Source organism: Drosophila rhopaloa, unplaced genomic scaffold (genome assembly GCF_018152115.1).
Source record: "Drosophila rhopaloa isolate 14029-0021.01 unplaced genomic scaffold, ASM1815211v1 contig_3, whole genome shotgun sequence".
NCBI lineage: Eukaryota > Metazoa > Arthropoda > Insecta > Diptera > Drosophilidae > Drosophila > Drosophila rhopaloa.
Window position 1 is genome coordinate 21,733,678 of NW_025335123.1, and position 26,934 is coordinate 21,760,611.

A 26,934-nucleotide genomic window follows, 5' to 3' on the forward strand; every position below is an offset into this window, starting at 1 on the left:
GCTTTTTCTTCTCTTCTCTAGCATTTTAAGTGTTTTATACTTTAAACTATTTTTAATATATTTAAATATATATTTTTAGATGTATTTATAAAAAGCTTTTCTGTGTGGTTTCTTGTTGGTTTGTGTTGTTTGCATTTCGCTATTAAACTTTAAAATATTACAAAAAAATGTATGCATATGTATAATTAAACAAGAGAAATATCTATAGCATTTATTTAATTGCATAATTATTACTGTTTTCTTTAAGTTTCTAAGATTGGTTATATTTAATAAGTTTAAGCTTTAGTTTTTGTTTAACATTTTATTGTACGGGTGGGGGCAACACAAAAATCGATAATTGAAGAGGAAAAACGAAAACTAAATGACAGAATTTATGTGCTTTTCATTTGATGTTCTTGGGGAAATTGGTTTCCTAAATAATATATTTATGTATATTACAATGCAAGTTAACTTGGAGTACGTGGTGTTTGATTTTTAAGTGTGGCAAATAATTTAGATATTCTCAGCAGTGTTTGTGTGTCCTGGTGTTCTCTAAGTTAATTATATATTAACATATCGTTCTGGTTCTGTTCTCCATCTTTTATATTTTGTGGTTGGTGTTATCCGTGTGGCCGTTGTTGTTTTCCAAGTTGTTGCTGCTGCAGTTTTTTGTTGTTCATCATATGGTTGTTGTCGGTTGTTGTTGTTCATCCTACAGCAGTTGGCAGCAATGAGAATTGGGCTTCGGCGGCTGTTTCACGTCCGTCTGACGTTGTTTTTTACGCGATGAAATATCCCTGATTAGATCATAAAATACCTAGATAAACAAAGTTGGTTTATTAGTTTTATATTATATTTGTAAAAGTGTTCCTTGATATTTGTTTAGGTGGTAGGGTTAAATTATTTTTTTTTATAAATACAGAAATTTTGAAAAGTTGCTAAAACCAAAGTAGAAAAGATCAAAAGAAAAAATATTAATCAGTGTCATAAACTTTCCTTATTCATCAGAGAACAGGGCTTTTCATTACTAATAAAACATGAGTTCCAGAAAAATTAGAGTGCTAAACATTATCCATTAAGTTATATTTTATTAGCTGAAAATCTCCCTGTTCCTTTCGTTTTACTTGTGGTTTTCATACACCAAAAGAAAGTTTGTAAACATTACAACCAAACCGAATTAAATGAAGTCAAAATATCAGGCATATATCTAAAGCAGATTCAACAAAAAATTGAAATGCTTCAAATAACAATCTTGCTTTAGAAAAGTGTTTGTATAAGCGTGTATGTACATTTGTGTGTTTCTTTTTGTGTTAGTGTTAGCGTCAACTGGAAAAAGTTTTTTAGAAAACTCAGAAATTATGTTTAGAAACCCAATGTAAAAGTTCTTAAATTGTAACAAAATCTAAGCTGTCACTAGTTCCTTAACCATTTGAATAATGTTTTCAAACATTTAAAAGTAAAGAACCCCTTACTAGAGCTGGAAAACCATTGATAATAAATATTATTTTAATTGTTAAATTCAATACGTTTTGTTAGTTTAAAACCTACTTTTGATTACCATACGGGCGAGAAAACGTGCCCTGGGGTATTAATATTAAGTTTAAAGCGAAGGCACAGAACAAATTTGGATTATATATATGTACATACTTAATTATATTAAATGTATATCTTGATTCTACATTCGTATAACATTCATCAAATCATAATCGACAACTATTAAATTCCTATCGATGTTTTTCCAGCTCTATCCCAAATGTATCCAGTCTATTGATTAGATTAAAGCTTTCTGGTAAAAGTAAATGCATTTTTTAAATACACTCGTGTTAGGTTTTTGTGTAGTCTTGGCAAAAAAATAAATAAAAATATAATATAATTTAATCCAACAAGCGGAAATTGAAAAAGAATATTATAGTTAAATTATATGATAAATCAACCAAGGTAAAGTTATTAGTAAAAGAGATAGAGAGAGTGCCGAAAGTAATCAAGCTGGGGGTTAAGCAACGAACTAGAGTGTCTACGGGTTAAGTGGGTGTGGTCATATATTCATAGATAGGATACATATTAAATATCGTATTTGGTAGTGGAAGAGTTGTATGCACCTAATGCCTAAAGTAGGGTACACTTAAGTCTCCGCTTCTTGCATCTATCTTTAGCACGCCCGCTCGTGGCTTTCGAATCTTCGGTTTTTCGTGATCTTATTTCGCGCATCAAATCAAAAAATACCTGTAATTGTGGATTGGGAATTAAGTCATATACAGAGTCAGCATCAGAATTAGTAATCGCAAATTTAATATATAAATAATGGATCAAAGATCGAACCAACATAATTACACACACACATTTTTTTTTAGATAGAGCTCTATTAGCTTTTGGCATTTTTCAGTAAAATTATAAAATAAAATATAAAAAACGTATGTGTTAAAAGCCACAACTTTAAAAGCTTGGTAAAATTAGGGTACGATTTTTAGCAGTGCATTTTTTGCTGTAGCTGTGTGTGAATTTTGTGTGTGTATCTTGTGTGTGGTTCGCTTATGTGTATGTGTGCCTGGGGAGATAAATTCATATAATGCACTAAGAGATAAATCGCTCAGAGTTTATTTTAGCTATTCTTCTTTGCAACATTATCTAAAAGCTTAAACTAAAGTTGTTAAATAAAAAGGGGTACTTAAAACTACATTTCTACGAAATGTGCCTACTTATAAAGTGCAATTTAAATGCCCCGAGCTCCCAAGACTTATTAAATTGGCTTCATCAAATTGGCTTTGTCTTTTTTATTTTTGAGATCTGAATAAAGTAAACAGATCCGTTTTAGTTACCTTTTCAGCATTTAATGTTAAATAATCCTAATCAGTGGGTTGCCTATTAAACTTCACCTAAATTTGCATATACCAGTTTCATACAACAACTTTAAATTTAATTGTGGATCCCATTTAAAATATTTGTATACAATATTTTTAATGTTTTTTAAAAGTGAATACATTTGAAAGCTTAAAAGATTTCCGGTTTTCACATATTTCCCATTACAGTATAATTTATCAATAGGTTTTTCCTATGAGTTTTTGCTTCCAGACTTATTTTCTACTTGTTATCTGAACGCCCCCCACTTATCAGTTTCATTTAAAACGCTTGAAATGTTACCCTTGAATTGAGTATACAACTATAAAGACAGATTGTATTTGGAGAGATAAGAACTTGCTTTCAATGGGGAATTAATGTGTACTCTTGTTTGGGATATGAATAACAAAAAAAATTTTCATTTAAACTTACATAAAATTACCGCCATGAGGGAAAGATTTTTTTTAAAAAAAGTGATAGTGTTGATCGACTGGTGTTAAATACCTATCACTCATTTATTAATTATTAATGTCATTTAAAATGCACCAGGGAAGGAAACCATAAATAAAAGCTTCAGTGGGATACTGTTGATTGTTCTAATCACCAACTAGCTCTACACTTTGAGAGTCGAAACAAGTTGATTGGAATGCACACTATAAAATGAGTGTTTTGCTTGCAAGAACGTTCAAAATACACAGTGACGTTTTCGTTTTGTGAGCGAAACAAAGAAAAACAAATCACATTAAATAAACTATGTGGGAAAACTAGTTAAACAAATAAAAACTGTGTGCAGTTTTTGTTTGTTCGAGAAACCTTTAAGCTTGCCAATTTCCAAAAAGAGCTTTCTTCTGCTTTGCAGATGGATAGTAGTTTTTGTATTCTATTGTTTAGGTTGGTGACTCCTCCGGGGGAAAAATAACGATTTTTCCTAGCGGGATCACTACTCACCTTGTCGACATTTTCGCGGGTTTTAGCCGAGGTCTCCACATAGGGCACCGCCCACTGCTGCGCCCTCAACTGGCACTCGCTCAATGGAACTTTGCGTTTGTCGTTCAGATCGCACTTGTTGCCCACCAGCAGGAACGGTATGCTCTCGTCATTCTTCACCCGCAGTATTTGTTCTCTGGCAGATGGAAAATATTTACATTAATATGATATACAGATAACAAATAAACGATTAAAAAGGGCAAACAAGGCAGGAAAACAGAACTGAAAACTCAAGGAAGGAAAAAGATTCGCAGTGAATTTCAAAATCTTCAATGATTCACAGAAATCACTGTTTATAGCTATTATTAAAAGAAATAATAGAAATTGAGTTTTTGTATTAAGAACTAAACAACCTATATTGATTTGTATAATTGAAGTTATCAAAATACCTTTCTATTTAACAGAATTTGTCAAATACATGTTAGATTAGCGAATGTGAAAATGAAAACCTAAGCAGACCTAAAAGATAAAGGCTTATCAGAATAAATGACTCAGTCCGTGTGTCACTCCACTTGAAGCCAGAAGGAAAACAGATATATTTATGTAAACACACTGCAACGGACAGGGGCATGCATAAATGTTAGGGAATAAATAAATATAGGGGGAATAAATCCCAAGCAGGTCCCACCCTGTCGCCAGTCAACGTCCAATAGCTATTTCTCAGTAATATTTATCTGCCTGCAGCTCTATTAAGCTGCCAAGTTTGAATAACTCAATTGGGTCGATGCAAAAAGGGCGGTTTAAGTTGCAGTTATGACAACGATATGGCACACTTAGGGTTGGATTAAAAATAAAGAAGAAAGGCAGTTGATTTATTCACTTGGGCATACTAAATGTTTGAATTATAAAACAGTGCAATTTTATATAGTTTAAAATGCATTTCTGCACAAAATCAAGCAATATGTTTTAACTTGTTTACTTAAATACTATTTTACCATTTCAACATTGTTTTCAACAAGAATAACTGAGTAAAAGATATCCTCAACAAATAAATAGGGGAAGTCGGGAATTTATTACAAAGTAACTCATCAAAAACAAACAAATAAATACATAAAGTGAAAATGTGGAATATAAAAATAAAATACAATGACATCCCAAAACAATCAAGCACCTCCATAGCATTTTTAAACAATTAACTCATGGAAAACTCAGACCAAGAAATGAATAAAGATTTATTGCACATCCTAAAAAAAAGCAAAGGGAAACAACCGAAGAACTTGTGTGACTAATTAGCAGCGCAAAAAAACAAAAAAAAAGAAGATGCAAAAATGTAAACCTGTGTGAGAAATGAAACCGCGACACTTGTCAGCCTGAGACAAACGCAAAACGCGAGACTCTCGAAAGACCTCAGAAAAAATGCTAAAGAGGTGGAGGAATGAGAAAAAGGCGGGGAAAACAAGGAAGAAAATGCACACCAAGAGCCGCTTGACACACTCACCTGAATTCCTGGGTTGCCTGGAAGCTCTCATCATCTGTGATGGAGAAGACACAGAGGAATCCCTCGCCACTGCGAAAGTAATTGTCTCTGATGGCGGCATAATCCTCCTGACCGGCCGTATCCAGTATATCTATTTGTACTTCCTCGCCGTCCAGCACAACCTGTGGGTAATTCATTTAAATGTCAATAAAGGGAGTTAAATCGTTTTAGATTTTCATATTGCAAATTAAAAAAAAAAAACTTTTTAGATTTGGATAGTACTGACAAAGAAACTTGTAATTGATGTACGATTGTTCATATTCCAGGAATTATTCGTACTACAATTCAGAAAACCTTTTGGATTCCGAGTTTTGGGTAAGATCTCTCATAATTATATGACTTTTGATCCCCGGATAATAGTATTGCTCACCTTTTTCCTATAGCTATCGGCCTTGGTGGGCTCGTAGTCCTCGACGAACTCGTCGTACATGAACTGCAATGTGAGGGCGGACTTTCCCACTCCGCCACTGCCCACCATGATGACCTTGTGGAGCGCCGGTCCGGCTGTCGGCTTCTTGCTCATGATGGCGGGATCTGCTCACTCTCGCACTGTCTGCAAATGCGGGAAATAGACAGAAATACACAAATAAATAATTAAATAAATAAATAGGAGCTTCCTGTTTGGATTGTCAGCAAATCCAAAAAATAAATTCTTGTTGTTGTTTTGCCATTTTTTTTTTGGGTGCAGTTTATACATATAAGGTGTGAATGGGTATATGTAAATGGCAAGTTATGAATGGTCAACTGTAAAGGAAACCACGATCGTATTTGTGTTACCCCAAAAAAGATTGGAGCTGTCAAGTTAAACGTCGGCTCACAGGTTTGCTGATTGTTTTTGCCTCGGCTTTTCAGCTTTTCTCGGGGTTACGTAACAAACGACGGCAATAAGAAAAGCCGTCAATGACTAGCCATTGTACTTTTTACACTTTCAATACTCTACCAAGAGGTATTTTCTAGACAATAATATAAAATATTTTTGAAGAATCGATTTTTTCACGTTTTTATGATATTAATTTCAAACGCTCTTTGATAAATAAATTACAACAACTACTTGTAAAGGATAATTAAATAATTAAATTAATTGTGATCAACACTTTAAAAGTTCGTTTGTTAATTAAGATATTAAATAATGTTTTTAATTTAAACTCCAAATGATAATAAATGAAAACATAAGTATTAAAAAACTAAAGGTTTTACCATATTTAATTGTTATTACTTTTATAGTTTTTCTATAAACAACTAGAGTAATTCCATCTTCGACTTTCCAAGTTGTGAATTTTGTGACTCGTTTCTTTTGCGTTGTTCGAGTCGCAAATGAAGCATAAAATGAAAGGTTCATTGAACTATTTACACATGGCGAAGCGAGGCAACAACAACAGCAACATAAAGGCCAACATATAACAGCATAATGCAGACCGGGCCAAAATGACTCTGGGGGGTTTTTTTTTTTGTTTTGCCTGCCGTTTGCAATTAGCCTTTTGTGACCATTCATTCCCCTCTATTCCCGACCCCTTTTTATTCGCTTACTGCGTCATCGATTGCAATAAATTGAGGCATTGTAAACTACGCATTGGGGGAATATATCCCCTATAAATGAGCCAAAATGGGCAAAAAATAAATTGAGGCACACGTGGCCATTTGGCAGTTGGCCAATTTTCATTCAAGAGTTCAAACATTCAAGCTGAAAGTGGGAAATTTAAGCTGTATGTGTTCCCAGCTTAGCTTGGTTATTAATCCGCAACCGAGTCAGGGTTACCAGGGTATTTAAGTTACCAAAATAACCACAAAATTGGATCCATTTAAAAATGACACAATAAAAATATTAACCGCATTGAAATCATTGAAATGCAAACCCCACGAAAAATATTTCCATGGTTGTTACATGAGATAAGTCGGCTGGTTTTTAATGGTTACAAACTAGTTGAACGAATATGTTTGTTTTGAATCACATCTCCCTTAGTTTTAAAATTTGACCAAGGTCAATATAACTATTTTTATTAATAATCTAAAATGGCTTTTGAATAAATTGCCAATCGCTAAGTTTACATTACATGATAGATTTATTAAAAAATTATTTTAAATATTTCTATATGTATGTCTAATGTTTGAAGTACTTTTAAGGCAGAATAGCAAATGTGTTTCCAAACACAGCTAAATTTTTGTTTACAATAAAGTCTTTTTCGAACTCTTATAAAATATTTGTAGAATATCCAAACACTTGTCTAGACTTCAGACAGACAATTTGAAACAGAAAGTGTTTTTTTAAACAAGCTGGTTGCACCACAATAGTTGTGAAAAGATTCCAAATAAACTCCCAAGAAACAAAAGGGTATTCCAAAAATAAGCCGATTCCCTTTATATCTTTTTATTCCGCCTTTTCCCATTTTTTTTTCAGCTGCCTTTCAATTTGACGCGACGGTGGAAAAGTGGAAAATTAAATGGAAAGCGGGCAGCTGCTGCTGTCGAATCAATCCGGAGGCAACAAGTCAGTCAGCCAGCCAAATGAAACAACGGCCAACAATTGCCAGTCAGGCAGCCAGTTGGGCCACCACTGCGTATGAGTAATCAACGTAGAGCTGCACGTCAATCAATTTTTGCTCGAAAGAGATAGCGCAAATAAAAGTCTAAAAAGTGGAGGGAAAAAACTTCCCACACCCATGTTGTTGAGTCAATTGAATTGTCAAGGAGGATTGTTGGCCAATTGCTAACAGCAACACCTGGGAATAGCGGCAGCAAACTTGTTAAATTGCATATTACTCATACGCAACGCTTGACAACGCAAAAACAGTGGAAATACCTGGTGACCAATGAAAAACTGGGGAGTATTTAAGTTCCTAAATACCTCTTCATAATGTTTTAGTTTAATTAAAAGCTTTCACTTTTTAATTGTTAACCAAACTAAAAACAAAAATACATTATTTATTTTAACAATATTTTTTTAAATGAAGGTTTTTTGTTTTTTAAATGTTTTTGTAAATTTTGACACTCTTCTTAAAATACCATAGCTTTTACGAGATCTATAACTTTATCAAATATGTTAAATAGGTTGCAAAATATTTTAAAAACTTCTTTTCTAAGAAATTTTATTGGCAACAATTTGCTTTGCAACTTTTTTAAAGATGCAGAACAATTAGGGGGCACATAAAACGATCATAATAATATTTCCAAAAAACTTTTTACGATCTTGAAGACCGAGTTTCTCCGCAACTGCACTTTTTCTAAAATTAACATTACGGCCAAGATTTTATGGTGCAAAAAGCGGAATGTGCATACCAATCGAATTTATAGTTGAAAGAAAAAAAATAGTAAAGCTGCACATATGCACCTAGGAATTTCTCATTTTCAATTGAAATATTGGCGTTCGATAAAGACTCTTTTTTTTGCAACAAAAAAAAAGTTGACTTGGAAGTTAACCGTCGAGTTAAACGAGATATGGTTCCCAAAGCAAACGGTTACCGGTTATGAAATGTAATTGAAGAACTCGAAGCTATCACATTAAGTGAACTGCTAAGAGCTAATGACAACATACAATCATTTCTTAATAATTTCCCTTGACTTGATCTACTTTTGTTATTTGTTATTCTGAAAATTTTACTTCGTGCATTTGCTATTAGCAAACAAAACATTTTGGCTTTCTTAGCAAAATAACAAAAATTCGTGGTGATTCTGCTGATTAGATTGTTTGCCGATGGGCATTTGGCTGGTGGAAATATATGTGTTTCTTAAACCAAAATCGTAAAAACCAATTTAATTGTTATAATAAAAAGCCAAACAAAGCAGAAATGAATTTTTAGTTTTTAATGGCGACATAAAAGATAATTTTCCCTCTAATTAAGGCGGGCAAAAAATAGAACGGGTTGGAAAATAAAAGTACCAGAGATCTATACACATGTGTGTTCTATACGGAAAACGAAAAATTCAAACAAAATTGTGTTTGGCTCACATGCGTTTTGCGGAAATATCATTTGTTACCTTTTGATGAAAACAATACAACTAAAAGTCATTTCACCTGCCATGACGTCATTGTCTAGTTGTTTATCCTAGTGCCAAACACCACCCCCGCAAAAGCCAGCCAGCTTTGTGCATAAATTAGCCAAAGTTCTTGTTTGCATTTTAAACAAAAACGGAATTTCGTTTCCTTTATTTGGTGTGTCAACATAAACGGTTCTTTCATGTTCATCAAATATTAATTTTAAGACTCGTGCATTCTGTTTTGTTTATTAATTCATCAATAATCTGAAGCGTTCGTTTTGAATAAAACTGGAAAATCATCTGAAGTTAAAATAGATTCAAATTTCATTTATAAATAAGATTTTGTAAACATCAAATATAAGATAAAAACATTACAATAAAAATTCAATAACTTTTATTGCATTTTTTGGTACAGTGAAATATTTGTATATTCTTTTTTATAGATAAATGTTTCTTTACAATTTAAAAAACAAAAAAAAAGACAGCAACGTGTTATTATTTCATTTTTCTATAAGCTCATTAATCATTGTCAGATATTTGTACTTCAAACATTATTTTTCAAACGCTTTCTGCCGTTTTTTTATGTTATTTAAGCTTTTAATTTCGGAAATTTTAAATACTTTCTAGATTTGGCTTAGAAATACAATCATTTTCTTATAAACATTCTTTTAAATATTTGTATTTAAATGTATATTTTCGTTGGTTCTCAATCCGCAATGCATTTAATTTTATAAACAAATTTACTTCAAACGTTTTAAATAATATTTTTCATTCTTGATTCTTTTGAAATCTTAATTTAATCATTTTTCATGTTATGTTTTCAAAAAAATCATAAAATATTAGCTAAACTGGGCATTAATCTTTTAGTAGATCTAAGACTTGTTAGTTTAATTAAGAAAATAAAATTTCCTTTCACCTTTTTTCGCGCGAACGAGCCCACAAACTATAGTACTTTCATCGGCAACAATGTTTGCACTTTTACCCCACAATATATAAACTACCTTTTCCAATTGATACACTTGAAGTGAACTTTTCCCTGGGCCAATTATTTAGTATGAATAATCGAACCGCTTGGCCGATATTTATTTGGTCCCAAGTGATTTTGAACAGACCGAAGAAAACGGCGATCGCGAGAATTTATGAAGTTTTTCCAATTCGCAATTTCTCTGCACATTTTCTATAGTTTGCTACATATATTTTATTATTTTTTTAATCTCCCGGCTCCGTTGGGTGTCCGATTTGTTTATTACTCATATTATGGTTTCGCTTATTTTCCCATTCGATTTCGATTTGAATTTTCCTTTGTTTTTTTCTTTTTGGCTTTTTCATTTATCCCCCCTTTTTTATTATTTTGGTGGTGGATTGCCAATGACGTCAGTTTTCAGCGTCTTCTCCTTTTCGAGTTTAGTTTTTGGTGCCTTTTCATGGTCTTTAGCCACGGTTGCTTTTATTTTTATTATTACAGTGAGCCCTACCCTGGTATGTAAATTTTCGAAATAATGATAGATTTATGTCAAATTTAAATATTTGCTTGACAATAAAAAAATAATAATAATAAATAAAGCTTTAATTCTGCTATAACAAACATAATAAATCTTTTTACCAAAATAAAACTAAAATCAGATATTAGTCTCGATTGAATTTATTTAATGTTTTTAAAAAGAATAAAGTTATCGATTATAAAAAATGGAAAAACATCGAGACAAACGAAACTATCGATGAATAGCTATCCTTGATTCGTTGTATCAAGCGTTTACCGTATTTTTTTAGCCTTTTTCATGGGTGGTTATCCAAGCGTGATGTGTGGCATGTGCAACTCGAAGAGTTTAGTTATAATGCTTAAAGTGCACGAAAGTCTACGAGTTTACCGCTATTACCAGTTCCCACAAAACGTGCCTTTTATACCTTCTTCGCTCCCCCTCTTCATCTCTTTGTCACCTCTTCGTGTTTCTGGCCTTTGGCATTGCCTTAATTTCCTTCGCCTTTATGTTGGCATTATAGCATTAGTGGGGGGTGGTTGCTCTAATGACAGCTGAAAAGTATACATACATATACATATGTCTGTACATACATCAGGTGGGAGGGTTAGGGTCCCAGAGGTTATTCTAGTATTCCCCAAGATTTATATTAGTTTTACAAAATGTTGAGGGTGATTTTGTAAGGTTCTTTTCATTTTTAATTGGTAAAGTTGGGGTCAAAGGCCCAATATTGTATTTATTTTCCAATTTTTTCATATTTTTTCGTTATGTTTTTTTTGCCTGGGTATTATAAGGGTCTTTATCCTCAGTTACTATATTTTAAGCCAACAATTTTCCATCTTTCGGATGCGTGTTGCGTGTGCTTTTTCAAAATCGTGTCAGAGTTCCATGTTTGCTCTGTTATATCTTCTCTATTTTCTTTTGTTTTGCTAGTTCCATTTCAAGCTTAACTGTTAAATTAATGGATATATTTTTAGTTATTTCAGTTTACTTTAGGCCTTGTTGGCGTTGTTATGGTATTATTGTTATTGTTGTTGCTTGACTGCCCCCGTGCTGTTGTGGTTTGTTGGCTATAACCTTGGGGCTATTTTGTGGTTAACAAAGTTACAGTTAATGCAGAGAGCAAAAAATTGGAACGACATTAATTTCTATATTTTGTTTCTTAATTTTTAAAAACGATTAACCTTTTTTATTTGATTCAAAATTTACTACATTAAGTTTGATTTATCTAAAGAGAATAATTGTAAAAGTTCCTATATTTTGCATTACACAATGGAACATATTATTAATATTGTTTAAGCGTTACTTTATTTCCATAGACAAATAAAATAAAATATATTTTGACCAAAGCTCATTGAATTGCCTCGAATTTTAGCCGAATTTTTTCTAAGTGCACTAATGCGGAATGGGGAAAAAGAGCAGTATTTATAGACCGCAGAAAATGTTTATAAGACTATCCTATAAGCTTATGGTAATTACTGGAACGATTTTATGGCAAAAAATTCCTTTGCTTCGAGCCCAAAAAAAAAGAAACTAAAACAGATAAACGAAATACCGAGCGTAATTGAGCAATTGAAATGCTAAAATCCCTTTCAAATGCCACGCCTCCTTATTTTTCTGGCTGCTATTTGATGGCGTTTAATTTTCTGCCAAGTTTTTGCCCCTTTTCCCCCTTTTTATTTATTTTGCTGCGCCATTTGTAGAATTTACAACAAGTGCAGAGCGCGATTTCTTGTCGCTGCTCTTCTTTTTTATTTTAATTTATTTGTACTTTTTTTTGCATTCTCCAAAGTGTAGAGGCGTGATTTTGTAAAACTTCCGCACAAGATTAAGTTCAATAAACTGCCATATGTGCATATGTGCAGGAAAAAGATAGGAAAATGCACGCATAATACTGTCTCTTTTTATACTCGTTTCTTTTCCAACTTGTCATCAACTTCTTTGACTTTGTGTGGGAATTTAGCAGTACAATCTGTTATTTATTCCTATTCTTTTTTTTGTACATCATTAAATGCAGGTCTGAGTACTCAAAAGAAGTGGAAAAGAGATGGGGTGGCATAGTAAGAGAGAGAGATGGCATTGGAGTACAGAGTGCATTAATAAAGCAGAAGAAATCTCTGCAAGTGAACTTTTCCCATTTCATTCTCCGTTAGTTCAGTTCAATGCACTTGTGTGATAAAGGCAAACAAAATGACACTAAACCGTAGACACATTCAAAAACATTGTAACATTAAAAACAAACAATTACTCATATGGACAAAAAACCACTACATTCTCGAATGAATTGACTATGAAAATAACTCTCATTGAAATTTTTTCTAGCTGAGTCACAAAATACACTTTAAATTTGCATTTAGTCAACGATTTCGACGCCGCTGCGCAGTCGTGTACAATACTTTCAATGTCAAGTTGAAACTTTGCTTCTACACAAAGAAAAAAAAATAGCTCAAAAATATATTGAAAGACATTAAATCATAGTTGATAAATATAATATTATCAGATAGCAAATTATTTCACATTTTTTTCGCATGTATGCTGTAACATTTCGTGATGTTATTTACTAAGAATAATTATGATTAAAAATCGTATTATTAAAACGAAAATTGTATTCGTCATACTATTTAATTATTTGGAATTAAATATATCATTTTATTTTTTAGTACTCGTTTTCTATATCTTGGGGTTTAAAATATAATATATACATATTTGTTTGAGTATTGATAATACTGCAATTGTTCTTAATTATTTTCTCAGCTTAATGCATTGTTTAATTGTTTCTGCGGCCCTGTCACTTTGAACTATTGTACATTTTTCTGACCCCTCCCCGAAATTCCCAACTATATTTTTTTACCCTGAGAAAGTGTTGGGGAACTTGTTCATTTGTTGAACACTTTTTGTTACAACTTTCTTTGCACCAGTTAAGGAAAACTTGTCAAGCGAAATGCGTGGCTCAGAGCCATGAACAAAGTGTTTTATTTGGCCGAACAAGTTTGATCCCCTTTGGAGATAGCGATAGCTATACTCTACACACAGAAAAAATAAAAGCTTAATTCACACCGGAGTGGAATATAAAAAACTAGGTAGGTACATATACGAACAATGCGTGGGAAGTGTTTTCTGAAGCGAGGAGAGCATAATTAAAACCTAGGCATAGTCAGCTGTGATAAAAGATGTTCAAATGCGATAAGCCAACAACAAAAGCCATGAAGAAACACTTGAAAACCTGAACACAAACAAATTCACAACAAAAATAAAACCTGAATAAGGTATGTATGGTAGAGAACTTTGAAGATGCTGATACGATGATGTAACAAACTTAAGTGGGCAAACAAATAAATGATTACGCGAATTTGTCGAGTATCGTAAGATAAACAAACGAGAAGATCTCTAAAGGTTAAATGCATTAACAAGGAAATTAAAGATCAAAGAGTGGCAATCAAATGATCATTTAATAAGAAATTTATTTCATTAAACAAATTTATAATCTGTAAGTAGCAATTTATATTTAGGCGAATGTAATTACTAAATCAAATAATTTTGTATCATTCTTTAATAAACATCAAAGATAAACCACTAAAATTTGCTAAATAAATTTGTAATTTTATAAATCCATTATACCGATTAAATCTGCATCAATTCGATTCACCACATTCGACACAAGCTTAGGGTATAAAACGTATTTCACAGACATTTGACTTCCAAATTCCGGCATCATAAAAACCCAATTAATCAGACTTTTATCAAAACGAACTCTTCACTTTGGCAAATCACATTATGATGGAGTTTTTCTTGCGTTCCTGTCAAAGTAAATTAAGTGTACATCAACCCTGCATTAGGGCAACATCTATAACAAAGTAAAAACAAACTTTTATGTGGCCATAATAGAGTCTTGAAAAGAAACTCATTTCTCTGATTTGTCTGCCCTGACGAACTCCCATTAGAACTGAAATTAGAGCAAATCACAGCTTGATGGCTATCAATTGGGCTAAGTTGGCAAGTTGCGCTATCTTCTGCCTTTGGGCCAAGTTAGCAACTGCCGGAGATGCCGAACAAAAGATGAGAAAAAATTATATAGAAACTGTGTCACTGCGAGAGATCGTTAAGATCATGAGTCAGTGGCTTTTAGATTCTTTTTTTTTTTTTGCTACCTTTGTCGTTAATCTATTCTCACCTGACAGAGAATTATATTAGAAAAAGGTCAGAGGTAAAAAGCAAGGAGGTCAACATAAAGTTCAAGTTAAAAGTTCATGTTCTAGAATTCGGGATAAATTTTAACTGGGACTTCATATTAAATCAGATTATTTTATCTGCATCTGCCTGTCATACCTCTATTTCTAGGGGTTTAATAGCAATTTAATTTGTAGGAATATAAATAAACAAACTGAATGTAAATGTGGCTCATTTTTTATAGCCTGGTTGCCATGGAATCATTTCTAGGGAACTTGAACTAATAAATCAACTTTCTACAAACAAAATGCTCGTCATTAAAGTTTATAAAAAAAAATGGTTCGAATCCCTCATACCATTTTTTTATTATTATTAAAAGACTTTAAATACCGAAAAATACCTAGGAGGTTTTAAATTAGGGGGCTCTTTCATCATATTACACCCCTGGTGCGAAAACAAATTACCTGATGCTCTACTGTTATTTTACAGGGGGTATTTAAAAATCAATGAACTCAATAGCCCAAGACCCCCCGAGGTCCCCCGATTTCCCATCCCGTATGTCAACCGTTCGACGGTTCAGTTTTGGGGGAACTCAGAACGCATTATTTTGCATAATTCTCTTTTTCGCCTCGTTCGGTTTTCGTTTTATTGCTGAAAGCTTTTGACGCCCCTTGGTAACCAAACAAACAAATAATAATTAGCAAACTTGAGGACGAGGGGAGATATAATGGTGTTGTGACACACATCAAAAACAAGTTGTTCGGGAATTATCAAGGAGTGAGTCAGAAGAAAAAATAATTAAATTTAAACCAGGAGGCACACAAATTGAACTTGAACTTGAGCTTAATTAAAAACTGTAAAACATGAATTCAAACCATTTTTCCATGTCACGTTTCCAGTTTTTTTTACATTTTTTTAGCGGTTTTAACGTGATGCAAAAAAAGATGGAACATGAAAATGCGGATAAAGTTGAAGCGACTTAACGATTACGATCATGATGATCTAACGCTAATGTCAAAGTGGTTTTCTGATTAGCAACAAAGTCCAAAAATTGGCACGTTCGAGAAGATTAAGAAAAATGGGGAAACGGGGAAGAAGCGGAAAACAGGTCATAGTGAGCTAAAAAAAAAATGCGACAAATGCGCCAAAGCGAATACCATAAAAAACGATCTCACAAAATAACTGAGATTAAAAGAAGACGGTTTCTAAGAATTTTCGTGTATTTTAAATGATAAAAATCCCACAAAATGTTCTTAGAAATCGCAAATTAAAAGAAGAAGAAAACACGTATTATACAAAATTAACCTTATAAGTCGATTAAATACAGCTGCCACAATACTGGGAAAAATATTTAGTTACTCTAGATAAAAACTAGAAAAAATTTCTGAGAAAATAAAAATTTTTCATTTATAAACTTTGAAAGATAACATTGAAATTAGCAAAAATATATTGTTTTTACTCAAAAATATTTTGAGAGTTTTTCAACTAATACCGGTATTTAAGGCAGAGCTTTTTACGATTATTATTACTTCTACATCCCAATTTAGATAAAAATACCATTTTTGTCATTAATTTAAAAGTAAATAATTGTAGTTTTGGCGAGAATACCGCAAAATACGGTAAACTGTATTTAGAGAGGCTCAAAACGATCCCAAAAAGTAAAAAGGGATAGAGGGGAGAAAAGGGAAGGGGCGTGTGCGTGCGTGCGTGTGTGTGTCTGGAATTTGTATGTATGAGTCAACGGGCAAAATGCGGGCGGACTGCACCTTGCAAAAAGAGAGGGTGATAAAGAGAGAGGAAAGGGAGAGGGATAAGGAGGAAGCGAGAGAGAATAAGGTCAAGCGGGGTGCGGCAACAAATATTTTCGCTGATAGCCGTTGATAAAAGGCTCTCTCTCCCTCTCCCTCTCCCTTCTTTCTCTTCTCTCCATTTATTTTGCTGAATGAAGCACACACAAAAGCCGAAGTGCCTTTTATTTAGTTTAGATTTAAATATTTAACAAGGCATACCACAAAAAAAAAAACCAACAAAAAGGCCGAGAGAAATTTCACTTTTGGGCTTGGTTTTTTTTTGCCTTCTCACGCACACTTTCTTTTGGACGGCGACTTTTGGCGGCTTTTACAAATGTTGTGGTTAAAACAAAGTCTAATGTACCTTTCTAGCAAATTAAACAATTTTATGGAAAAAAAAGATATATGTATGCACTCCAAAAATCAACAAGAACAACATACGAAATGTGCGTAATCACTTTTATTTTGGTGTAGTTGTAAAACGCTGCTTCTCTTATTCTCCTTTTTGCGTACTTCGTTTTTTGTTTTGCGAGTCCGCTTTGGGCTGCCGCTTCGTTTGTTGTCGGTGTGCAAGCCCCTCACCGTGTTGCACTAAACAAAAAAATTAGGATCGCGACTGGGGAGAATCGGGATCGGATCACAACAATAAGGTTGGCTGCCTTTCGGTTTTCTTTCGATTTTTCTTTTTGCCGCACGCCGCAATAAAAAGGAATGGATTTGCTTGAGTCGGAAAAAAAAACTAGTGTGGCCGTCGCCGTCGGCGGTGGGAGACATCAGTGTTTCTGCCATCGATATTTTGAAATTATCAGCGGTATCGATGTTTGGCAAGGCGTCATCGGTGTTTTTCCACCTATCGAAAAACTCACCACAATGTTAACGATTCCACTCCAGTTCTTGCGCACTGTTAACGATTTCATTCCAGTTCTTGCGCACTGTTAACGATTCAGCTCCTGTTTGTACCCATTCTGTTAGTTTCCACTCCAGTTCTTAAGCACTCTGTTAGATTTTACTCCAGTTCCAGCGTCATCGATGTTTTCCCACCCCAAAAAGGAGTGTGTACTCGCTAACTGCGGGGTATGTCTCCGCTAACAACAGAGTGTGTTTGATAATTTGCCAATCGGAAAATGTAAACCGTTAAAGTGTGACCAGTCTGCAGTCTTCACTAAATCTCAGCATTTGGTGACAAGGACGGGAGTGAAAGGCGCGCATTTCAAATTTGAAACGAATTTATTTACTTTAATAATGCTGACCTATGTTTAAAATTAAGTTCCCACGCAAAATATGTAGTAGATAGTCGAATGTATGTATGTACATCGTACATATGTTTTATCAAAAGACAATCAGTAATTTCTTGTTATAATTTTTGTGTACGCATTTTAAAAGGAAAATAAACAATTGATTTAAAACCGCCTCCTCAACAGATGCTGTTAGTTTAACATGCACAATTGTGTATGTTAGCGCACTCATAGTTCCGATTTCCGCCACAAGATGTCGCCTTTCCAAAACCAGATTCGGTATTTTTTGTAAATAAATGATGGTATATTACTAAATACCAGCTGAGCGACGAATTGCGTGTGTGCGTTCGTGTGAAATATTTGTGAATATTTTTTTACTGTGACAAAATAGACGAAAATCGGCTGTGGAAAACCGAAGTAAACACAAATTACGCATAATGACGAATGGCCCTTAGCCCTTGTGTACCGGCAGTGGCTGTGTGAAAAGCGGAAAAGCCATACAAATCGCACAATTCGCAAAATTTGCAAACTTAACCTCGCAGCGCTTTTTTTTTTTTGCAAAAACGACAAAAAAAAGAAGAAAAAGAAAACGAAAAGCGAAGTCGGCGAGTGCGAGCAGGACAGCGATAATCGAGTGAAAAGTCTTATTGTTATTATTGTTGTTGTAAAAACCTTTATTGTTTTAATCAACCGGCGATTTTATTCTCACACACACGCTGTCAAAAAGTAAAAGAATAAAGCAAATAAATACACTCGCAAAAACAAAATCAAAAAAATACCGGTAAAAAATCCAAAACAGGAGGCATTAAAAAAAGCAACGAAATGTACGTACATCTATGTGAGTGTGTGTGCTTAGGGGGCAGTTAGAGGCGTGGCTGTATATACGGATATATACATATATATATATCCCAATTAGTAGGTCTAGTTGGGCTTTTTATCTTCTCCTCTTTGATTCGCTCATTCTTCTCGTGTGCAGGCAACGCAACAACAAAAAGAAGATGGGGAAGAAGAAGACTCAGGCAAAAAACCAATTGTGATTTGAGCTTGGAGGATTAACCCTTAGGGGGACCATGTGCTGTTAAACAAATTAAATATTTTTTAATATAAATTCTTGTATTACAAAATTAAAGTTAAAAAAATGTGTGTTGTTGAATTGTAGCTTTGAAAATTAACTCTAAGGAAAGACAAAAAACTTCTTAATAATACAATACTTAGTTTTACGAAAATTTAAACCTTTGGGATTGACCCTTAAAGATTATTTCACAGACATTTAATTGGCTATGTCGGTTCAATTTCAAAATTCAAACTATTTGGATATATTTTAATAAAGCTCTAGGATGCCTGGAATCTTTTAATTAACTTGTTTATTAGATATTGTCGTTTGAGCCGATATTTGAACTTTACGTTTAATATTAAAAAGGTTTCAAATGAGGAAATAAATAGCATAAATAAAGTCACAATAAACACAAAAAAGAGTGAATAAATTTGTTTTAACGAAAACTAATACTGTTTTTAACCTGTGCATTTAAATGTTTGCATAAAAAGATCGCTTTGACACATTAGGTCAGTCTAAAAGTTCACAATTTAATAAATCGGCCATTAAAAAAATCTGACTAATAGACTATATTTTGTGTGCCTGTGAAATTAAGAGAAGTTTTCGATTAGTTTTGGCATCCGATTTAAAGAACACCATTTCCAGAAAAACCCGTTTAACCTTCTTATACCCTTTATTCATTCTGATAAGAATAATTTTTTGCTTACATTCCTTTTAGTTTTTAATCTTTGAACTCACAAATATTTCTTAAAACGTTTAACTGAAACACGATTTGATTTGGTATTTACGTACCATTATTTTTGTTCATTTTTTGTTTGGTGCTATAAATAAAACCCAAATGTTGTTGATAAGAAAATGTCTTAAGATAAGGCCTTTATTAGCCACACAGTGTGGGCCAAAAATATATGGCATAATATAACAATTCTAAATTGTTAATTTGTATTTTATTTTCAGATGAATTTAACATTTTATTGCCAGGGCTCTGACAAGTCTTGTCACATTTATTGCCGACAAATGCAATCGATTATAAAATCACTATTAAAATGTTAAATAAGTAAAACATTCAAAAACTTATACCAGACAAAATTTTAGAAGGAAACTGATATATTTTGAATTTATAAAAACCCAAAATTCGTATCTGACATAATAATCAAAAAGCAATAATGGATCAATTTCAAACGTCGCTCAATCCACGGAAACAGGAGCTTTTGGAAGCCAGGTTCATTGGAGTGAGGGTAAGTCCAAAAATTAATATATATAGAAAAAATAAATAAAAATATTACAATTTCAAATATATACGTTTAACATTATCAGATATTTTCTAAAATATCTTTTTATGGGTTAAACTTAGATAAGATCTTTCTTTTGTTGTTACTGAATTTATTTAAAAAAAATATTTTATTAGAATACTATTCTAAAGAAATCATTGAACGAAACAGTATATGAGAATTTATTTTAAACTTTTTCAGACCTTTAATATAAAACTGTTTTATAAAAACACTATCATTCAGATCTTTTAAAATCCTTTTATTCAGATTTTTTTCAGTCATGGGATATTTTATAAAAAGTTGTTTTATATGTTGGGAAATTCACTAATTTTCTTACTGTGTATATGGTTTTGCATAGGTCGCGGCGATTGGCTGTCAATGTGTTGGCCTCCGGGCCATCGAAGGGTTAATGGCAAACGGTTATTGCACTTTGGATCTTTTGTTGTTTCGTCGAGATGCACATGCAGATGCGGTTGTTGTTGCAGATGATTTTCCGAAGTTTTTTCCCCCTTGATGTTTTCCATCTTTTCCTTTTTTTGCACTTCTTTCTTGGCTTTGTGCCGCTTTGTTGAAGCGCAAGAAGAGGTATGAAAATGTGGAAAAAGCGAAAATAAATTAGCATTGGCAAAAGGAAGAACGAGAAAAGTGGGGGGAAATTGGAAGGAAAATGAGGGAAATTGCGGGGAAAATGCAAAGTTGAGTCTGTGTGTGTATATGGGAGTGTAAGTGGGAGGAAACGGGGGGAAAAGGTGGGTGCCTATGCTCAGCCCTCATTTCCAAGCCTCCATCTCCCCATCTCCCACCCACTTCGGAGCTGCTCTTTGTTGGTACATATGTACACTAAAAAAAATGTGACAAACAATTTGTTTACCTGTCAATATATTGTTATCTAATTAAAAATTAATTTTTTTCTTAAATGAGGAAATATTTAAAAAACTATTTTAATTCAAAGATTCTGAAAGCAAATCTTTGTTTATACATAAATCGTTAAAAATTAGTTGAATAACTAACCTCATTTAGGAGTTGAAAAATAGGTATATAATTTGAGCTTGGAATATTATTTTTGCAGTGTAAGACTTAATCGCAGCACTACCACAAACGTACACATGGCCCTCATCTTGTTGTTGTTGTCAACATCTCGTCACTCACACACTTTTGGCAAATATGTACGGTCAATACATAAATGCACGGCAGTACATACAAATACATAAAGGAGAAGACCACACACACACAGATAGGCATTTTTGCACCACCCACCTGAAATCACCCATTTTTGGTATTTTTTTTATGTTGGTTGGGTTGCTTTTCTTTTTAAGCATTTTGCCACGTTTTCCTCCACTTCGTGTGTAATGGAATGAAAGTACAAATAAAAGAACAGCTGATAAGCAACAACGTTCAGCGGCAAAAGTAGAATGAGAAAGAGGAAAATCGGGGGAAGATAGCAAACAATTTTGCAAACTGCCGGATTGCCAAATAAGTACTAAATATTAACAAGAAATTTATGTTCTTAGCTCTACTGACTAACAAATAGTTTACATTGTTTAATCTTGTTTAATATTCCAACGAAAGATAATGTATCATTAGGCATTCAACAACGTATTGTTTAGGATTATGGTCGTAGTCTTTAAAAGTTTATAAAAGATTTACCCGGATAATTATACACAAGTTGTATCTCTAAAATATTTTATATAATTACTACTATATTACTACTTTGCTGGCCGCAACTGTATGTAATCCAATATTAAACCAGAAACCAGATTTGATTATAATTTTTGGTGTCTCTCTCAAGGAAAAATCGGCTTAGAAGGATGGAAAATTAAATTTTTTTTAGTTCCTAATGTTTTATATAAAATTATCTCGATCAAATTTTATTTAGATTTTTTCGCGATTACGATAACAGAGGGTAAACAGAGAGCGATAATAGAAAAAACAGCTAACTTCCGCATGTTAACAGAAAGAGAATTTTTGTAAGCAAATACTCTCATTTAATTCTGAAAAAAGTTAACAGTTTTGCCGGCTCTCTCTTTCTTCTTCGCATTCTTCTAAGCTCTCCTTCGCGCTCTCTTTCTCTCTGTTAATGTCGTAGGTCGGGCGCTGTTCGCTCTGCCGACGTCTGTGCCTTTTTTCTTTCCAGGAAATAAAATAAAAATAAAAAGTACTTATAAAAAAAAATTTTTTAAATAAATATTTAAAAAAAATGTTTCATAAAACAAAAGCAAGAGAAGAAAAATGGCTGCAATAAAAAAACAAACCGTTTTTGTTGACATTGTTTAAATAAAAGGCAAAAATTAAAGCAATTTTAGCTTACAAATAAGAAAAGCTATTTTTTTCACATGCATAAAAGTTGCGTAATTAAAAGAAGGGTAAGGATTATTTCACGGAAAAAAAGGAGCAACATTTCGGTGGCAGCATCCGCGAAACGTCGCTGCCTCTGCCGCAGTCAACGCTGGCATCGGCAGCGAAGTCGGCAGAGGAAAACGAAGCTGCGTTTTTGGCGACGTTTTCGCCGGCAGTTGTAAGCGGTTCGTTGTCGTTGTCGTTTATCGCCAGTTGAAACAACAACAACACAAATAGCATAGCAGAAAAGCGAAAAAGGAGAAAATAAAAGAGAGAAGAAGAAGCAAAGAGAGAAAGCAGAGCAAAATCAGCGACGCCGGCAGAAGCAGCAAACAAAAAAAGCTGAAAAAGACCTACATAAATTCAGCAAAAATAGGCACATAACACGTACAGGAAAATAAAAACGAAGGGAAACCGGAAAAGCGGTTTTTCCAGCGGGTTTCAGTTTTCCACGCGTTTCAATGGAGTTTCAGTTGGCGTTGCACATTCGCGGTTTCCGCTGCTGTTATCGTTATCGTTATCGCATCAACGCTTGTTGTTGTCATCGGCGCGACTGAGAGAGCAAGAGACGAGAAAAACTAAAGAGAGCGAAAAAAAAAAGTTTCTCTTAAATATTTTTTACGATTTTTTTACGTGCAGTGTTGCAAGTGCTAAACAAAAATTTTAAAATTTATATTTGTTCAAACAAATAATGTAAATTAACGACAAGCAAACACGAGAAATTCAAAAAAACAACTGGGAAAGTTTGTGCCACGGCAAAACCACAAGAAAAAAAACAGACTACGAGATAGTTAAATTAAATGAAAAAAGATATAATCCAAAATATGAAATAAATATTTTTAAAAAAATGTTTGTTTACAAAAGTAAATTCAAATTATCCTAAAGCAATGAAATATAAAATAAATGGCATTAAAAATCAAATTATATAGAAAATATACAGCTTAAAAAAAAATCAAATATGATAGAAAATTTAATGTTGACAAGACAGTAAAACAATAAAATACCAATACCGCCAATATAATATTTTATGAAATGAAAATCATAAAAAACATAAACAATCATAAAATCAAAAAAAATAAAGTTTATATTTAATAAATCAATTCAAATTATATTTTGTAATCTGGAATAGAACATCAGTTAAAAAAATAAACAAAAATTCTGCAAATAAAAAGGCACAAACCGAAAAAAGGAAAAAGCTAGAGAGACGGAGAGAAACAGAGGAAAAGAGAGAAAAACCAGCCGAGATGCCCGTAGTAAAACAGCGGAAAATGAGCCGCTTTAAGGTTAGTCCATTAATACAAAAGATAACTGCAAAAATGTAGAGGGAAATGGTCGGAAAATATTTTTGAAAAATAAACGAACAAGGAAAAAAAATGTAGTCAGAGTGAGAAAAAATTTAAGAGAAAGTAAAACAATCTAATGAGTTAAAAATCTTATAAATAAGTCTATAAAGATATTAACGAGATATGACTATATTAAAAAAGATTAGATCCCAGATAATATCAGCAGAAATGTTTTCTATTTAGTATCCGATCAAATATTTTATTTTTTTTTTTAAATAAAACATGTTCAAGTTTGGAAATACCTTTAAAAAAATAATTTAAAATTTTCTTTTACCAACGAATTGTTTTACAAAAGAAAACTGATACAAATCGCCAATATTTTTCAGTGGCGCACCTAGAAAACCTAATTTCTCTTTTCTCTCGCTCTTCCTCTTCTTCGGCTTCTTATTTTGGCCACTTAATACTTGGACTTCCCAACGTAGAAAAAAAATCAAATACAACTCAAAAAAACTGGTAGTAGAAAAAAATTCGCAAGTTCAATGAACTTGCCATGAAAATTATACGCTGCCTGCTCACGACGACAGAAGAAAAGGCCAAAGAAGGGGGCGATGAAGGCTAAGAGAAGAAGAAAGAAGAGGGAAAAGTAGGAGACAAAGAAGGGAGTGGAAAAGGCAAAAAACTAGTCATGCGTCGCTGCTGCTGCATAGATTTTTGCGACTCCAACCTGACCTAAAATGCAAAAAGTGTTTTTTTCTCTCGTTTGAGCTGTTAAAACGACACGTCTCTCAAAAATGACTGTTATTTAACAGAAGTTGGCATCAAAAAAGAGAGACCAAAAAGAGAAACCAAAAAGGGACCGAGTTCAAGTCTATGCAAAAAAAAAAAAAATTCATATGAAATGCTGAAAAAATGTTCACAGCTGTGAAAAATTAAATGATAATCGGATGGTAGTTTTATGATTTGATTTTAGAATGTGGGCCAAATGAAATTTTCTCATTTATATTTTACTTTGTTGACTTAACTTAACTTATTGCTCCTTGTTTTATTGCATTTATTGATTTTAAAGTTCACTTTCCATAATTCCATACTTAAAATAAATTGAGAACACTTTTAGATCAACCAAAAAAGGATACGTTTTACACACACTTAGCAATTACTTACATTTAAGCCTCAGGGCTTTTAAAAGTTTAATTTAAGAGAATAATACATATGTTAAAAATAATAAATAATAAATTATGGAACTTTTGATTAAATTAGGCACTTTACTGGTTCTTAAGCTTGCATATTACATAAACGATTTTTATAAGCAAGTATGTTTTGTAATCAGGGAAAATTGTCTCGTTCTGGGTGAAATTTGTTTTACGAGCTTTGGTGGGCTGAAAAAGTGGGTGGGGAATATGTAACCTAGAAGTAGGTTGGGGTTTTCGGGAGATTTTAGGCTTTTGATGCCCACAAAAGGCGACGACAACTGCGGCTCACTGGCGCCCCCTAGAGGACAATGCGATATGTGTATGGTTGTGTGTGTGTGTCTATATATTTTTTTTCTCGGTTTATTTTATTTATTCTCTCTTTTTCTTGTGCTGAAATAAAGGAGATAAGAGGGGAGCGCTGGCTGGTGGGTTTTTATAGAGAGGATTTAAAGGGGGGAGGGGGATTTCAGGGTACAATCGTAGGTGCCGCCATCTGTCGTTTTTTTTTTTTATGAGTTGACATCACAACGGATATGGAATTTTTCAATATTTACGGTGGCTGTCGTTGCTTTTGTTGTTGTTGTTAATGTATGCAGCTCACACATACACTGGGAAAAATTCCTTCTTTTTGGTAGGGGATTTGGGTGGTGCGCAAAAGCACCCCCTCGTAAACCCCCTCGAGAGTCTCCTCTTCGTGCTTATGTAAGCATTTTCAGCATGTTTCTCTTTTATATACTTCGAGTGGGCGTTAGCTGGGTGGGAGGGTAAAAAAGAAGGGGCGGGGCTGCCCACGCATAACACCCTTAGCCTTATTTTCCCTATTTTTCCCATTTTTTCCTGCCACTTTTCCAGTAGCCAACACACACATCTTTGTTATCCTTTCTGTTTTCCATTGCTGATTTTTTTTCCTATTTGGTTATATATTTTTTAATTTATTTAACAAAGGGAACTGCAGGCTTGCGGCGCTAGGTGGCGTTGAGGTGCTGTGCAAATAAAAAATTGCAACAATCTATTAGCCTTGTAGCGTTAAAAAGAGACCTCTAGTGGGACTAAACTCGTCAATGTAATGTAATAATATACAACCTTTTTATATGTTTCCGCTTTTTGTGGTATTTTATTAATATAACACATACGCCGTGTGTGGCCACACAAAAACACGTAAGTGTAAATTCATTTAAAGGGGTTAAGCAGTAGGGCAGTAGGAAGGGGGAGCAAAAGAAAAGACAGTTTGGCTGAGACTTCTGTATAATACTAATATGTTTTTGTTGCACACGCGGCGTATGCGCAATTATTAATGTATTATTTATGAAATATTAAGTATACGTTGTGTGGGTCAGATCAAATCTGAATCTAGAAGGAAATTTTTGCAGATGGTGGCTTAAAATTAAGCTCATTTGTCCCATTTCAATAGGTTTTCCATAAAATCAAATTTTTGTTATGTTGTTCATGAATAAACAATATTGTTCTTGCCTACAACAATTTTCACATGAAAATTAACTTTAGCTAATTCAAATTGAAAGACAAATAATATATAATAGAACCATTAGTCGCTTCCTTTAAGTTCTTTCACTCATGACGTTTTAGTCGCAATTAATTAATATGCTGAAGGTGGCAGGCTAATTCCCTTGTAATTTGATATACCTTTACAACCCAATATTTTCAACTTTTTAATTTGGTTAATTTGCATTTTTGTGAAGGAGTAGGGGGTACAAATGGTTTTGTGACCAGATTAGAAGCTGCCAGCAATAATTTGAGGTGTATATTATATGTATACATAAATCGGAGCGCTTGCATATAGACCAGGAACTAATATAATATGCGTTAAGTATATGCAGCTCAACGCACAAACACACACCATAATTCAAGCGCGTGTGTGGGTATG

At 33.3% G+C, this 26,934-nt stretch overlaps 2 protein-coding genes across 5 annotated transcripts in view; one reads left to right on the plus strand and one right to left on the minus strand.

The window, feature by feature from the left end:
• Positions 1 to 180: 180 nt before the first annotated feature.
• Positions 181 to 17,456, minus strand: LOC108039346 (ras-related protein Ral-a). Of its 4 annotated transcripts, XM_017116320.2 has the most exons (6): positions 17,199 to 17,455; positions 5,649 to 5,831; positions 5,240 to 5,400; positions 3,763 to 3,937; positions 2,079 to 2,202; positions 686 to 796 (listed from the first exon to the last, which is right to left on the minus strand). In XM_017116320.2, the coding sequence occupies exons 2-5, from the start codon at positions 5,799 to 5,801 to the stop codon at positions 2,086 to 2,088; spliced, it is 606 nt and encodes a 201-aa protein (XP_016971809.1). In that variant the 5' UTR covers positions 5,802 to 5,831; positions 17,199 to 17,455; the 3' UTR covers positions 686 to 796; positions 2,079 to 2,085. The 4 variants fall into 4 exon arrangements, with proteins under 4 accessions (XP_016971812.1, XP_016971809.1, XP_016971810.1 ...); XM_017116323.2 differs by lacking the exon at positions 2,079 to 2,202 and having other exon boundaries at positions 181 to 796; positions 17,199 to 17,454; XM_017116321.2 differs by lacking the exon at positions 686 to 796 and having other exon boundaries at positions 17,144 to 17,456.
• A 796-nt stretch (positions 17,457 to 18,252) lies between these two features.
• The window catches only part of LOC108039340 (serine/threonine-protein kinase tousled-like 2), a 72,318-nt gene continuing 63,636 nt past the window's right edge, over positions 18,253 to 26,934 (plus strand). Inside the window, exons 1-2 of the mRNA XM_017116304.2 lie at positions 18,253 to 18,744; positions 19,929 to 20,209. Of these exons, the coding sequence (XP_016971793.1) occupies positions 20,138 to 20,209 (72 nt within the window). The 5' untranslated portion in view covers positions 18,253 to 18,744; positions 19,929 to 20,137. The remainder of the gene's footprint in view (positions 18,745 to 19,928; positions 20,210 to 26,934) is intronic.